Source organism: Neovison vison, chromosome 5, assembly GCF_020171115.1.
Source record: "Neovison vison isolate M4711 chromosome 5, ASM_NN_V1, whole genome shotgun sequence".
NCBI classification, from domain to species: domain Eukaryota; kingdom Metazoa; phylum Chordata; class Mammalia; order Carnivora; family Mustelidae; genus Neogale; species Neogale vison.
The window spans coordinates 137,162,353-137,178,905 of NC_058095.1; the positions used below are offsets into that span (position 1 = coordinate 137,162,353).

General features: G+C 42.2%; 1 protein-coding gene across 1 annotated transcript in view; it reads left to right on the forward strand.

Moving 5' to 3' along the window:
• The first annotated feature begins 6,005 nt into the window (after window positions 1–6,005).
• Window positions 6,006–16,553, forward strand: part of SLAIN1 (SLAIN motif family member 1) — a 58,076-nt gene continuing 47,528 nt past the window's right edge. Inside the window, exon 1 of the mRNA XM_044249923.1 lies at window positions 6,006–6,791. Within this exon, the coding sequence (XP_044105858.1) occupies window positions 6,184–6,791 (608 nt within the window). The 5' untranslated portion in view covers window positions 6,006–6,183. The remainder of the gene's footprint in view (window positions 6,792–16,553) is intronic.

A 16,553-nucleotide genomic window follows, 5' to 3' on the forward strand; every position in this document is an offset into this window, starting at 1 on the left:
ACCCAGGCGCTCAAGCTTTGGACTCCTGATTTTGGCTCAGGTCCTGATTTCAGGGTCATGAGATCTGAGATCAACCTGTACTGGGCTCCATGCTGGAAGCCCAGTGTGGAGCCTGCCTAAGATCCTCCCACTCTCTCAGCCCTCCCCAAACTCCAACCCCCTTTAAAAAAAGTGCTTAAAATATTGCCAAATAAAGCCCAGAGTCTGAAAACAGAGGCTTTAAGCTGGTGATAGATTTTGCAAAACTGCTTGGTGGCTAATTCGTCCTGTCCCACCCATTTGGCTCTTCTTCAGTTGCCAAGAATGCATTCATCTTTGAGCTTTTTTGCATTCTGTTTTGGTGAAGGCAATCATACCTTTAATAAAGTATTTTCTGCTAATTGACATATCTTCCTTTCTGAAAACAAACAAATCATATTTCTGGAGATCAGAAATAAGAACATATCTATAATCATAATGGCACAATCCTCTAGGGCACGATTAGAACCACTGTTACTGGGAAACATTTAGGATGAGATTTTATAGCTGAAACACAGACCAGCCCTTTCTGGTACAATTACTATTCTCTTTTGAAAATTAATTGTGCACAGACCATCGTTAGACACTCTCTGATTATTTATTTTGGATGAACTTGTAACTACTTTTTTTTCAGACTGGTTTCCGACCTCTAGAATGTGAACAGATATCTGCTGGAGAGAATGCTGCGGTATTTTCTGTATGCCACATTTCACTGCTATTTACTTAGATTTGGATAGTCATGTCCTTGAAACCTAGTGCTAGTGCCTTGAAGGAGGACGGAAGAATCCACTATCGTAGGAGGGCCCGTTGCCCTGAATGTCACACAGTCTTTTAAATAATTTCTGACTTTGGTTTGCAAGACTCTGGTATGACTGCAACTTTTTTGCAAGGGAGTTTTACAAACACCCTGGAAATTATCAAAGAAGAATAACTCTTTTGAATTAAAAAAAGTACACTCTCTACCACGTTGACTTTTATGATGGCAGGAACATTTGAGGAAAACAAGAAAATAGATTGTTCTATATCGAAATACTTTCAAAACCTCTAGGGCAGATACCAGTAAGACGGTGGGTAGCATACAAACCGATTTTTGCCAGTGAGACTCAAGCCCTATAGATTCGTTTTTCTCTCATGAAGTTAACACATTTTAAGAAAAATTCAAGATGCTTTTCAGCCTGATGTTATCCTTCACGGTTGAAGTTAAGTCACACACTCGTTTTCAAGAAATGTAAACCATCTTGTGGTTAAAAAAAAAAGTTTCTAAATTTGAAAAAAGTTTCTGAATTTTTGTTTTTGTTTTTGTATTTCAACAATCATGACGGGATCTGTTCAGGGGGACATAGTCTGACATTGTTCGTTTTGAGTATTCTTCAGAGTGGAACTGACATAAGAAGGAGCTAAATGGCTAGAAACGCAGGTCAAAGCAGTGACAATGAACGCTGCTATGCTGTTTGTGCAGAAAGAAGCATAGAATGAGTGTGCCTCCGTACTGTTGGAAAGGTTGTACCAGCACTGGCAACTTTGTTGATCTTGGAAACCTACTGTTTTCTAATCTGGGCTGGGTAACTTTGTAAGTTCCAGTAATATTTGCTGATTAATGTATCAGACTTTGTTCAAGATGTTCCTTGCTATTGATTTTGCATTAGTAGTTTTTATTGATAAGCCACTGTGACCCGAACAAGGTATTCTGGTCAGTGCTGCCTAAGACTCAAAGGGAAATACTCCATTTTCAAGCCCAGACCCTGCAGCCAGACTGCCTCTCTTCAAATCCTGGTTCTCCTGCTTACTGGCTAGGTAAGAGTGTTGGACCTCTCTGGGCCTCAGTTTCCTCATTTATAAAACAGGGATAATAACAGAAACTACCTCAAAGGGCTATTGGGTGATTAAATGTGTTAATGCCAGTAAAGGGTTTGGAACAGGTACTAGCAGTTAGTAAACACCAATTGCTACTATTAAGGTAAATTGTAAAAAGTTTCATTTTAAGGGGAGTGGTAGATATGTGAGCTATTTACAAAAACGAAACAAAGTGACCACAAAGGAAATAATACTGATCAGAAATTAGAGATGGGCGCCCTAACCCTAGTTCTATTATTGCTTTGATATCCTGTCTGATAAATGAATGTCACAATACTTGTCCCAATGCCACATGGCTTCTTCCTAAATTTTTTAGCCAAAATTAATTGCCTCTACTTGGATACTCCCTATGCTGTTGACTTGTATTTTTGCCATGACACTTAACACACTAAGTCTTGTACTACAGTTAATTATGGATGTGCTTCTTTCTCCAGCCAGATAAAGGTCTTGGTGGTGGAGACACTGTCTTACTCACATCTAAAAATCATCTAGCATTGTGACTTGAACATAATAGACATGTAATAAGTATTTATTAAAGAGGTCTCTGACAAATATAGTTTGCCATATAAACAGAATTACTATCATTATTACTATTATAACTACTACTATATGTAACTTTACAGGGTATAATTAAATGGGTTATTGGCCCGAATTCGAGAGGTAGAGTTGGGTGGGGTTTGAACACGGCAACCCACACAGGGATTATTTATATAATATGTGGCTTGCGTATTTTTGTTTTCTTTCTGCATTATCTCTGCATGTTAAAATGAACACATTAGATGCAGCAAGTATGATTCTAGCTTTTAATTGGGCCAGATGTGAAATAATCAATTATTATGGGATTGCAGAAAGCCCTCTAAATCCTTCCGTGATGTTACCACACAATAAATGAGGCTTATGGAAATATCTACTTACGTTTTTGTCTAAATTCCAGCTAAAACTTGGGGATTTATTTATTTATTCATTTATTCTTAAAAAAAAAACTCAATGTGTCTTTGCTACGTGCTAGACACTGTGCGGGGAACTGTATCAGGGCAGTGGGGACCCACAGTATTTGAGTCTATTCTGTATGGACAAACAGGAATCCTCATTAAGAGGCAAACGAAATCAAACACCGTAGTCTGATTGAACTTGAAAACACAGTTGGGGATCTTTGATCTTAGGTTAAACACTTAAAGTGATTTCCTCTTCTTAGAGTAATTGGATCTGTGAGCATGATAAATGTGGTGCCCATCTTAGGGTATGTCCATTGCACTGATGGAAGATCTACATTTAAAATGTATGGGGCTCCCTCTTAGAGGAATTTTACCCTAAGACAAGGATATAAGGAAAAGAGTGGTTGCACCACTAAAAACTATGCGGACAGCCGTCATTGTTCTCATGCCTGAATTTGGGCGAGTTGCCTAACCTTGTTAGGTCCCATCTGTAAAACTAGGATAATAACAAGCTGTTCCTAGATTCCCTCAGAGAATTACATTTACACACTCAAGAAGAAACTGCTGCCTTTTCAGTTCTGTGGCGAGGTCAATTTGATGTCCATAGACACTGTTAAAGATATATGCAAACATACAAATCAAAAAAAGTTATTTTTTCTCTTAAAGTTCAGTAAAATGACTTAGTGACCATAGCTCTGAAGCATAAGCAATGGGAAGCAATAGAGAAATATGCATTTATTTATCTGGTTTGATTTTGTGATATATGGTTGTTTCTCATCACTTTATGGTATTTCAAATGCATTGTTAAAGCGAAGTTCTTAATGAGATGTGCACTTTCATATTTCATAAGCCTCTGAAATCATATATTTTATTTAAAATAAAAATAATTTAAAGTGGAGCAACTATGCATGCAATTTCTTTCAAAGCATAAAGCTTTGAAAATTTGCATCAAAATAAAAAATCAAGACTGCTTAATTAAAACCTTGACACCATCAACCTCTTTAATTATGTGTTAAAGAGACAGGCATCCTGGGGATACCAAGTTAAAGTCTGTGTACATTCTGGTCCTCTCTGGTGTGTGTACATGAGTAGCTCACAGAAGGGGAGAAAAAAAGAGATGCTTTAATAGAAAGGAAAAGAAATTGTTTAAAATTTCTCTGGACATGAGTCATTTCATACTTTTTAAAACAGTTGTGAAGAGGGCAAATTTGTCTTTTCAGAAGAAGAATGAAGAAAAGAAATTTAGGGCAGAATGTGTCATCTCTAGTCTATGTCTAAATTTCAATGAACACTTACTTTTTAAACACTAATGTTTTATTTGATAATTGTGACTTAGAAGACACAGTTCTAAGACTTGACTACTGGTTGCTTGGCTGTATTCTATAGACCGTAGTGAGTAAATGGGGGAGGAGCAGGCTGTTTATTTCACTGCTTCTCTGGAGTATATAAATTTTGTAGTGAAATGACTGCTTTTCTTTACATCTGAATTCTTGCTGTCTTCACTATTATGTGTCTCTTCCCAATTTCTTTTGCTAATGGGGAAGCCAGCAGCTCTTTGTTCTCATTGTGTCTGTTGTCTCCCTTTCTTTGTGTTGCAGGGTTCCTGCTACCCGCATCTGCCACTGAGCATGCGGAAAAATCCTTCAATAGATTCTTTACTTAGGACTTTCAGGAGTATTATTCCACTTCTCCAGGTTTTAGTAGTCACCAGGATATCCAGAAGATAGACTGAAACTTGGAAAGGTGATACAGGTGGTTCAGTGGTGGTCTAGCAAGCGGGAACTCCAGATAGGAAGGTATCACACATACTTCTCCAATTTATGGAAGCCCTCACCATTCAAGTTAAACGCAGATCACCCACCCTACAGGCAGAAGCCACAGATATTGATTGATAACTGAGAAGACACAAGTGTTTCAGAGCAGGAGGGCACAGAGCCAAATCTAAAACCAATGATACAATGTGCATGCAGTTACAGAGCGATGTGGAACATTGTCCCAACGATCAGTACGCAAAGTCCTGGAGCAGGAACTCTCACTAGATAGCCTATCATCTGAGGATGAGAACCCGTTGTGTGGACTTTTCTCATAATAAAATCTCAGATTTTTTCCCGATTGTGTTAAACACTTGCAATGCTAGGTCAATACTGATTGATGGAAACTGAATTCCATTCTTCTACCTAAAAGCTTCCCCGCTCCCCTCTCCCGGGCAGATTTGCCAGTGGTTTCCAAAAGGTATAAAAAGAGCGGCCTTGCAGGTGAGTTTAGGGATATTGGGATAGAGTTAGAAGGTTTTCTTTTTCTCATTTCTTTTTCCCTCTGTCCCCTTCCACCCCGTAAGTGTGACCTAACAGCTTGTCAATTATTAAAGACATGGAGCGTAATACAATTTTACTCAGGTTTCGCCTATAATGATTTTCTTGTTTTGTTCAATGCTCGAGGGCCAGCTCTTAGAATCGTGTCCGAAACAGTTAAGTGCTCAAATATCTTTTTGTCTGATAAACGTAAGAATATACATAGTATGGAAAATGCTCTTGCCTTATTATGGCAAATCTCGGTGGTAACAGAATAATTTGAATTCGACTCTTTTAGAATAAACTAAACACCTGGCTCTTCAGCAGCGGGCCACTCTCGGGATTTCTTCTTTCTCCTTGCCCTCCTCTCCCACCATTTTGTCTGGGTTACCAATTAGTGGATGAATAGCATGGTCTCCAAGACTTTCTGTTCCACTTTCTCATTTCCCAGCCCTTAGGATAACGTTCCCTGGCCCTCTGGTTCCTCAGCCAGTGGCTAGTGGCTAAGGTCATTGAGCACAAGCTCCTGGACCGTAGCAAACGAGAGGGCGCGGCGTGCACTCCTCCAGGGCAGACACCTGCAGCGGCTTTTTTGGAACAGGCTCAGAGATCCGCACAGTTCGCTCTCCCCGCGGCTGCGGAAGCGCCTGTGGCGGGCAAGTTCGGACCAGGTCCAATCAGGCACCTAGAGCTAGGTAGAGCGGGCGGCGGCCCCAGGACCCCAGCCTCCGCTGCCTGCCCCGCCCTCCCGAGTTCCTCTTTCCCCGCGGCAGGTCCTCCACCGGCCCCGCCCACCCGGCATCGCCCCGCCCCGCCTCGGGGCCGCGGCTAAAACCCGGAGCCGCCGCGGCGCCCAGGGGACTGGAGGGACGCTCTGAGCATGTGCAGAGCTGTTTGGCGGCGGCTGCCTCGGCCGGAGGCTGGGGCCCGGTGCTGATGCGAACAGCCGGCTCGGCCTCAGTCCCAGCGTGGTGGGCGCTCCGGGCCCGGGTGGCAGGGAAGGAGCCATAGTCTCTCCGCGGCTCGAGGAGCGGGGCGCGGCGGCGCGCACCACCCCGGCGGCCGCGGCGCCTTCGGGGCCCACGATGATGGCGGAGCAGGTGAAATGCGCCTCGGCGGGGGGCGGCTCCGGAGCGGGCTCCGGGCCGGTGGTGAACGCGGAGCTGGAGGTGAAGAAGCTGCAGGAGCTAGTGCGCAAGCTGGAGAAGCAGAACGAGCAGCTGCGGAGCCGGGCGGCCAGCGCGGCCGCCGCCCCGCACCTGCTGCTGCTGCCGCCGCCGCCGCCCGCCGCGCCGCCCCCCGCCGGGGCCTGCAGCCCGTTGGGTCCGCGGAGCCCCCCGGCCGCCGCCGCCGCCGCCTCGGGGGCTCTGGGGCTCGGGCTGGCGTTGGGCGCCGGCGGCGGCGGCGGCAGCGGCGGCTCCAGCCCCGCGTTCTCGGGGACCTACTGCCTGCCCAGCCCGGCGCCCTCCCTGCTCTGCAGCCTGGCGCAGCCCCCCGAGGCGCCCTTCGTCTACTTCAAGCCGGCGGCGGGCTTCTTCGGCGCGGGCGGCGGCGGGCCGGAGCCGGGGGGCGCGGGGACGCCGCCGGGGGGAGCCACCGCGCCGCCCTCGCCGCCCCCCACGCTGCTGGACGAGGTGGAGCCGCTGGACCTGGAGAGCGTAGCCGCCTGGCGGGACGAGGACGACTACACCTGGTATTGCCGGGTTCCGCTCCTTCCCCCGGAACCCCGGCCTCGGAGGCCCCGGGACGGCGGGGGAGGGCGTGGGCTGGGGAGGAGAGGGGGACCTCGTCCTTGTCCCCGGACGCGGTGGCCTGGCAGGTGCCCAACTGGGCGAGGAGCGGAGGCTTTTCACGGGGGCGGAAACCTGTTTCTCGTAGCTCAGGCTGAGCCAGCTGGGGATGAATGGGTCCCCTGCATCTCCCGGTCTTCTGCTCTGCGCTGACGACTCGGTCCCCAGCTCCCTGTTAGCATTAACTGAAAAATCCGTGCCATCTTTTTGTTACTCAGTCCTGCCTCCCCCCCCCCTCCGCCCCCGTCATTTTTGGGAGTAACGGGGGATGGGTAGGGGTTGGCCTCAGTCTGCGACTGTTCCTGGTCTTTCCTCCCAAACGAACGCTGGGCAGGATTTGCGAGCTCTGCGGTCTCGTCCCGTGGCGTCCCAAGCCGCCCAGGGACGGATCGATCTCTCCTTAGAGATTCGTGCTTGCAGCTGGACTCGTGCAGTCGCGTGTTCTCATGCGCTGCCTTTTCGTTGATAGCGTCTCGTTTCAAAGGCTGACTTGCTTTTTGAAATACGCTGCCCTCACGGGCTTTCCTGTCCGTAGTGGTGTCAAAAACGAGGGCTTTTTCAGGGAATGGAGTGGGCAGCATGAAAGTACGGTTACTTAGAAATCAAGGACATTTCTTTAATTTTTTAAACTGAACCGTTGATTGAAGAAAAGTGAGAAGCAACTTTTTATTTTATTTTATTTTTTTTAGAAACCGTGAGTTGGTTATCAGAAGACTTGTGGTTGGTAGCATCTTTTCATTTGAAATCTGGCTAGCTCTGTTTTCCATCAATGAGTAACTTTGGGGGGGGTCTGATTCCCTTATTTTTCATGCTGCTTTCTCATGGGATTAGTCCTTTCCTGACTGACTTCTGGTTGGTTCCTTTGCTTTCCTCCATCAGGAGAGGTAGTGGGACATGGTAAGAGGAGTTGAAGCCTCAGAGGAGGTCAGACTTAAGTTCCTGCAGGGAAAATGAACAGCCTTCACCTTTCGTAGCTGCGGCATGAAGGATCGTTGTCCTTTTACCTTGGGTCCTTCTACTTCTGACCCTTCCTGTTTTTTACAAGCTGGGTTTTCCATACTTTCTCTGTGGTCCTGTTGCATGATCCCACAGAGGGAACGAGAATGGAGAACCCTACCGGTTTTCCCGTTGAGACCTGTGGTGTTCCCTTATACTCTCAGAACTCTTGATGGTAACGTGCATTAACTAGTTGGCCTGATCGGAGAATCAAAATGGATGGAGCTACAATAAAGCAATCCTTCTCTTCCCTCCTCCTCAGTGCTCCACCTGTGGGCAACTGTGCTGGTTGCTCCAGTTGTAAAGATCGGAACAACTCATCACTCTGTGTAGCTTTGAGCCATTCTTTAGAAATGACACCTTTGTGTTTGTGGAGCCCAGGCTGTATTGTAAACAGTTTCATCCTGAGCATGGTACTAGAAAGTGCTCTCATGGCGGTTCTTGGGTTATAATCACTATAAGCCCTTATGCTACTTCCAAATTATGTTATCTTGATTTAGGGCCCACTTGGCCTTTTCTGGAGATACGTGGATGGTAGAAGGCAACTTATTTGTATTTTTGATGGGCATCAGTCCTATCCATTAAAAATGTTAGCATTTTAAAACCTGTGATATAGTTATGATTTTATAAGTGTATTCAATTGGGTTGGTATATACATAGCTAATAGAATTATAAAACTTTTTCCATTGAATGGACTTCTACCTATTTAGTTATCATCCAGCTACTGCTAGAATTTTGATATGCAGGCTTTTCATAGTTTAATTTTTGTCAAAATAGTATTGGAATAACTTTGGGGGAAAAATGATCTGCTTAATGGAATTACTCTGTTAGCACTTGAGATGGTTTGAAGTGGATGTAAAGTATAGCAGGTTCTACTAATTTCACTCATCAAATATTCAGGGGAGTACATAAATCAGTGTTCCGACACTTTATGGATGTTTCCACAGATAAGCGGCACACTGTTTTACAGCATGTCTTTCTCAGAAGAAATTTAGGACTAGAATCCCATGTGGAAAAATGGAGGGATAATTATTCTTTGGTGGAATGTAATTAAAACATTTTTAAGGTCACCTGATTTACAGAAAGCTTTCTGTCCTGACACCTTATACATTAAAATATTTTTGTATTACATTATCTTTGCCTATTGATGAACAAATAGCAGACCTCATTCTCCAAGTTGAACCTACTTGTCAATGCTGATGATGTTCCTTCATCACTGTAAACTGTGTACGTCCCTGTCCTGTAGTCTCACAAACAGGGTGTTTTTCATTTGGATTGCCTCATATGTTTGCAGGGAGACAACTTACCTTTATTTCCCCTGTTAGGAAACAACTATAGTGGATAATAAGTACCTGATTATTCTAAAAATACTTAAAAATAGTTTTACATTTTCACCGTGGAAGAAAAAAGCCCTCACAGATGTGAGTATGAAGTCATAGGAGTCCTTCCTCTTGTCCTGAATTCATTACCATGATTCAGAGTTTAACTGTTAACATTCTGCAGAGCCTTCAAGATACAAACATAATTATCCAAATCCTTAAATGCACATCAGTTTTTTTTAAACTGCCTTTCACTGAACCTATCGTGGACATCTTTGTCTCCCTGTAACAGTTGCATCATTGTTAAAGAAACCATATTTATTAAGGACCCATATACTGTTGACTGTCTCCCCTATAATTTTTTATGCATTTTTATCATGATTTCATCCTGATGACTTAAAATTGATATTTGATTATTTAGAACAGTATTTCCCGCAAGATGTTTTATCTTCAGGAAAGAAAGTTCACAGATGTAGATTAATCTTTGATTATTTTAGAAGTTCTTTCATGTAAGTCCCGTTTTTTTCTAATAAAACCTTGTACTGTAACTCTTTACCTTTTATTAACAACCCCGACAATGCTTGACTCAAGAATTATGTGTAGGAGGAAAACCGTTAATTGTAGAATCAGTATTTGCTTGATGATAGCTCATTAGTTAATGAATGATCAATCAGGTCTCTTAGGTCTTTTTTCCAAACAATTATTTAACCTACAAGTATCTTCTGTTTATAAAAAACCAAAACTTTGTGAGAAGGATAGTGTATTGTTTTCATTTTGATGAAAATCTTTGAAATAAAACAGTTGTCTCATTTCTTCAAATATTTATCTCAGTTGAATTTAAATTATTTTTCTTTAATCTCAGCATAGGGCTGCTAGAAGTAAATGTCTCAGGAAATTGGATTGTGGTTCCAGGACTGTAATTTTTTTTTTTTTTTAAAGACTTATTTATTTTAGAGAGAGTGAAAGCACATGAGCAGGGAGAAGGGCAGAGGGAGAATCTCAAGCAGACCCCCTGCTGAGCACGGAGCCCTACCCTGGGCTTGATCCCACAACCCTGAGATCATGACCTGAGCCAAAATCAAGAGTCAGATGCTTAACTGACTGAGCCACCCAGGCGCCCCCTAGAACCTTAATTCTTAAGTCCAATTGTTATAATCCCACAGTAAACTTCACGTCCTGCTACATGGGCTCTTCAGGGATCGCTACTAATTTGACAACCCTAGCTCTCCAGAAAACCATAGGCTAGAAAGGGGGTGGGGGGGTGTCTCTGAATTTCAGGAGCACATTAAGCTCCAAGGATGGTGACTTTGATACATACTTGGAACATGTGCCTGGATGATTTGCCAGTGTGTATGGAAGGATGTTTTCAAAATCACTGTCCCGTGTCACCAAGCTGAGAAGCAGCAGGGTATCAGGAAAAGAGAGCAGATTGGTGTGAAGTGACCAGAGGAGCAGTGAGTTGTTAACTTCATTCTAGACCTTTCCATGACCTATTTCAGCTCCCCTTTTTCCTGACTGAGGGACTGAAGTGTGCGGTGAAACGACTTTAAAAGCTCCTCCAGTTACTTATGAAAGGTTAAAACCACAGTTCAGGTGGTTGAGACCGATTCCGAAGTGTGTACAGCACGGCTGTCCTTCCCGAGCTTGGTTAGGACCGTTAGTGTGTCATAAGGTCAGCTTAGTGGCTTAACCGGCATTTCTTCTTTAAAAAAATGAAGAGCAGTAGAATATAAAATCAGAAGGCAGCATATCTTGTGATACAAATTTGTATCGATTGAACTTGTTTCAGTTTTACATGTGTGTGCCCTGGGCCGAAATAGTAAATATATTTGTGCGTTAAGGTCATAGTTAGAAAAACTCCATTTTACACCATTTGAAAGCAAAATGGTGTAGAAGAAAGCAGGTGGAGAAGCCCAGCTCTCTGAAGAGAAGGTAGCACCGGGGAAAGTCAGGTCTTGCGCACCTCAGTCAGGGAGAGAAGTCTATATTCAGAAAATGTCAAGATAATGATATGCGAGCTAACAGAAAATACAGTCCTGTAGGGCCTTTATTTTAGTGGAATGGCAATTAGAAGAATATTGAAACTTATGTAAAAGGGACGTGGCAGAGATTTTAAACTTACCCAATGGAAAGGACAGTAGAAAAGTCATGATTATAAAGGGGAAAGAGTGCTATGTACAAATTAAGGAAAATTTAATGAATGAGCTATTCATCTTTCGAGTGTAACACCACGACCCTAGACAGCTGGCTAAAATCCTTGCCAATTCTCCATCAAAGCTGCTGAACACCTTGTACTGTACATATGGCACAGCTAAATTAGACCACCTGAACTGGTCTTTTTTTTTTTTCCCCCCCATAATTGATTTTCAGTGAAAAGACCAGAGGGTGCTTCACTTTCTGACAATGCTAATTGAAAACCGCAGTGTTTTCTAGAGGCAAATGGAGTGGAGTGAAGTATGTACTGGGGTCTTTGAAACCCTGCAGTGAGACACCAAAATAGAATCCAGCTCTAACTGTGGAGGGACAGTGGTAGAGTCTGCTGTAAGGACAATTCCATACCTCCTATTTGGGCTTCGTGTGTCCCTTTAATAGCTTAGGGGTCGTGAATTTGCTTTGCGGTGGCTGCTGAGTGTGGCTCTAGTGGGCGCTGGTGAATCAGACGCTTCAGTTCCCCCGAAGATTGATTGATTGCCTATCAGTGCTGATGCTTCAGCTTTCCTTCAAATAGAACTTGTGATGCTTGAAAGCTCTTAAATTACACGTCTGAAAATTGCCACATATTCCTTCTCAGTGACAGGCGTGTAAAACATATGCATATGTTTTGCCGTATCATTTGTTTTTGTGTTATCAGAAGGATGACTTTAGAATCAAACATTTACTTGAGAATAACTGATTTTTTTTTCCCCCTAGATAGTTGTAATAGTCCTTTGAAGCACTCAGGTGATTATTCTGATGGCAGGTTTGATGTTGTTCCTGTCCTCCCCGTGTTAGCATGGGAGTGAAGTTAAGTGAGGGCATCCAGAATGTGAAATGTACGGAGATTCTACGAGAAAGCTAATTGTTTCTAGTCACATGCTTTTGGAAGGTCTTGATGCAAAGTTAAAGAAAATTAGAGTGTGACGTTTTCAAAGATAGCTTTCCTAATATTTGAAGAATTCTCAAGTTTTAGGTGAGGGTTTTTCTTGTCTCTTGCTAGATTCTAATATAGTTTCATCAGTGGAACTAGAGAAATTGAAAGTTTATAAGTCACTAGGAGGTATGCGGCATTAAAGATGGCAAAATGGAATATTGTAATGACAACAAATAAGGTGATTTTTATGACTTTTTGGAAGATTGGAGCTATTTGGGGCAAATACAGGTTTTACCCTGCTTATCTAATTTTGGTGTTATGTCACACTCAAGGAGTTTGTAGCTCTGTGATCTCCATCTACCTGTTTCTTTAGATCCAGCTCTAGGCCTCCCCATAGAAACAGTAGGCTCAGAGCTATCCTGGGTGTGTTGTTTGGAGACTGACTCTGAAAATGATCCATTGTCTTCACGCTTTGCACAGTGCTTCTAAAGTTTTATCAAAGTAATGCAATAAGCAGAATGTAAATAGCGAGGCTTTTTACAGAAAGCAGGAGCCCTCTATCATTCGGACCTCTGAGTCCTCTGCACAGGCATCACTTGATTCTCATATGGTTGTTTCTTTTGCTCTTTATTTCTGAGCAGTCATTTGTACTATATGATCTTAGACGTCTGTAGACTTCTTGGAAGATGAAGACTAAGCTCTCTTCTCCTCACCCCCACTCCACAATGTCATCTTTCCCTTCTCATAATGGTTTTCATTATTTTTGTGTTAAATGCTATGTAACACTTGTATTATGACTATAGTGGTTATTAACTGAGCCCTGTTAATTATATGTTATTTTCCTCTCATCCCTTTTTTCCTCCAAGAGTTACTAATGACCTCTCTTTTCCCCCTTCAATTTCTTTAATCCCTATTACTAATTAGTTTTTCAAATACTCTCCTGGAGCCATAAATTCCTTGATAAGGTCATACATACTTGACAGTCTTTTAAATCTGTTTTTAACAATTTACTTTGTAATGCCATCCCTTCTGGAACTTTTAAGCCCATTGCTCTGGTCTTTACTGTTACTTCTTAGGCTGCATGCACAGTGCTGTGTTAATGGGAATTTTTTAGGTTTCTTGCTTATGTAGGACCTCCCATTTTTAAAATTCTTTGTCTTAATATATTTTGTTTAATCTAGTGGGGGTGGGCACAGCCTCCAGTAGTCTTCTGAAAAAGGGCATTATTATGAGAAGGATACTGTGAAATTCTGCTTATTTAAAAATGTCTTTATTCTAGCCTCATGAAAGATTCATAGTTGGGCTGGGTATAATAAGCCCAAGTCACTTTCTCTTATGTTTGAAGGCATTGTTTCATTTTGTTCTAATATTTATTAGGTTTTAGATATTGAAGTGCACTGTGGTTTGGATATCTAATCCTTGACTTTTTTAGTGTTTTTTTTTCCCCTAGTTTTCTAAAATGCCATGTTGTATCTTGGTATGGGCCTCTCTTATTTGTGGTACTGGACATTTATGGGTGTTCTCACTTCAGAATTCAATGGCCTGCCTTCAATTCTCAAAATTTTCTGTTCCCCCCCCCCTTTTAAAATAATCTTTGCTCTGTGTGTGTGCATATATATATAAGTATGTTTGTGTTTTAGAACTTGTAATAATCAGATGTAGGCCCACCTGATGCAGTCATTTAATTTTTTTTGTTTGTCTTCTTTCATTGTAAATATGTATCTTTGTTTTGCATCTGGGAGACTGCTTCAACTTGATCTTTCAAACTCACTTACTGAATATCTTGTATATGCTAAAAGTTTCATTTTCCAAGAATGAAGAATCTTTCTTTTTTAATATCTTATTATTACTATTATTTGTGAATGTAACTTTTTCTCTCAGATGAGACCAGTTATGGTTATCTTAGAGTTTTCATCAGTTCTCTCTGTTGTTTTCTGAGTTCTCCTTTCCCTCTACTTTTGGTCTCAGCTTTCAATTTAAAAGGAATGTTCTAAGTTTCTGGTGTCACTGATTATTTGTTTGCACCAAAGAGGGGGCCGTTGAAGTTGATGTAAAGCTCTGTGTGGGTGGAGCTCTTCAACAAGGGTTTGGGTGGGTAGCCAGTTCAACTTTCAGGATGCCTTGGTCTTCTCTTGGGTTCATCTGTCTCTGGACCCAAGTTTCTGTACCCCTGGGAAATAAAAGAGTAACACAGACAGTTCTAGGAATAGTAAAGGGAAAATGGGACTCAAGTTTGAGCCAGTCGCCATGGAGGTGTTCATTTCACCTCTCTGGTTCAGTAAAGTACTTCATCCCTCCTTCAGCTGAATTTGTGCCTGAAGTCAGAGCTTCTGGGCCATCCTCTGGTCTTGGGTCGTGGTGGGGAAGAGGTGGTAGAGGCAAGTGCTGCTTTTGAATATGCTATGAGTCTGTGTGGTCCAATGAAGGAAGTATAGTGCATAGACCCTAACAGATAAAGGAAATCTTCGGAGTTCCCCTATAAGCAAAAACAACAAAACAAAACCCCACAAAAAACTACCAGAAAAAAATCCAACTCGTGGGAGTACCTAAAATCCTGACGTAGACTGATTGGTGGAAGCTTTGTAATAGAAGATAAGAGCAGTTCTTGTGATGCTAGAGGTAATGAGCAGAGCAGTGCCTCACCCAGTGGCTTCTTGGGGCAGTGAGAGGGGTTTGAGAACAAGCAGAGACTCCGGCAGTGGAATGAATTTGTGTGTATATAAAACAGTACGGATAACTTATTAAAGAAGTCTAAAGATAAGTTCCATTCTCTCTCTCTTAAAAAAAAAAAAAAAAAAAAAAAGCTAAGTAAATAAGAAAAAGGCACCTGGGGGCACAGTCAGTTAAGCATCCAACTCTTGATTGTGGCTCAGGTCGTGATCTCAGGATCTGAGATCGAGCCCTGTGTTGGGCTCTGCACTAGGCATGGAGCCTGCTTAAGATTCTCTCTCTCCCTGCAATCTCTCTCTCCCCCACCTCTAAAAAAAAATTAAAAAATAAATAAAATAAAGTTCCATAGTTGACTAGTTTAGTGGCTCATTTATGTCAGGGCTGTGCATCTGCTTGTTGTTTCACCTGAATTCCATTCAACTGGAAAGGCTACTCAAGTCCCGAGGACACTGAAGGACAGAAAATAACTGGTTTCGTGAAATCTTTTTTTAAAGCTTTATTGAGGTATAAGTGAAGTATAAGCTGCATATATTAAAATGTACTATTTGATAGGTTTTGACATGTATATATATATATATATATATATCCATAAAACCATCACTAGAGTCAAGAGAGTGAACCATATCTTAATGCTCCAAGTTTTCTTGTGCCCTTTGCATTTCCTCTCTCCTGCTCCCGCTTACTTCCCATCAAGGCACCCAACCACTGGTCGGCTCGCCCTGTCAGTCTAGATTAGTTTGCGCTTTCTATACTTTCATATCTATGGTCCTGGGATCGAGTCCCGCATCGGGCTCCTTGCTCGGCGGGGAGCCTGCTTCTCCCTCTGCTTCTGCCTGCCTCTTTGTCTGCCTGTGTTCGCTCGCTCTCTCTCCCTCTCTCTCTGGCAAATAAATAAATAAAATCTTTAAAAAAAAAAATGAAATTATAGAGTATGTGCCGTTTCTTCATTTGTTTTTTGTCTGGCTGCTTAGGATTGAGAGTTATTTAAAAATTCTTCTGTGTTATATGAAACAATAGTTCATTCCTTTTTATTGGGAGAACTATTAGATTATATGCATGGAACAATGTTTTTTTTATCCATTCATCTTTTAATGAACGCTTGGGCTGTTTTCAAGTTTTGGCTATTACAAATAAGTCTTTGTGTGGACACATGCATTCATATCTTTTGGATAAATACTTAATGGCTCTTGAGAGGCTGGAACAGGAATAGGTATATGTTAACTTTTTAGGAAGCTGCCAAAATCTTTCCCAAAGTGGTTAGGCTGTTTCCTATTTCTGCCAGCACCGTATGAGAATTTCATTTGCGCTTGTCATGCTTGCCGTGGTCAGGCTTTTAAATTTTAGCCATTCTAATAGGTGCATAGTAATACTTCAGAATGATTCTACTTTGCATTTGCCTCATGACAAATAATGAGCATATTTTCTATATGCTGTTCATTCATAGATTTTCTTTGTTGAAATGTCTGTTTTAATTTTTTGTCCATTTTTAAAAATTGGGTTTATTATTGAGTACGCAGAGTTTTTACATCTGTCTACATACAAGTTTTTTTTTTTTTAATCATATGTGATTTGCAAATATTTTTACCCACTCTGGTTTATCATTTATTCTT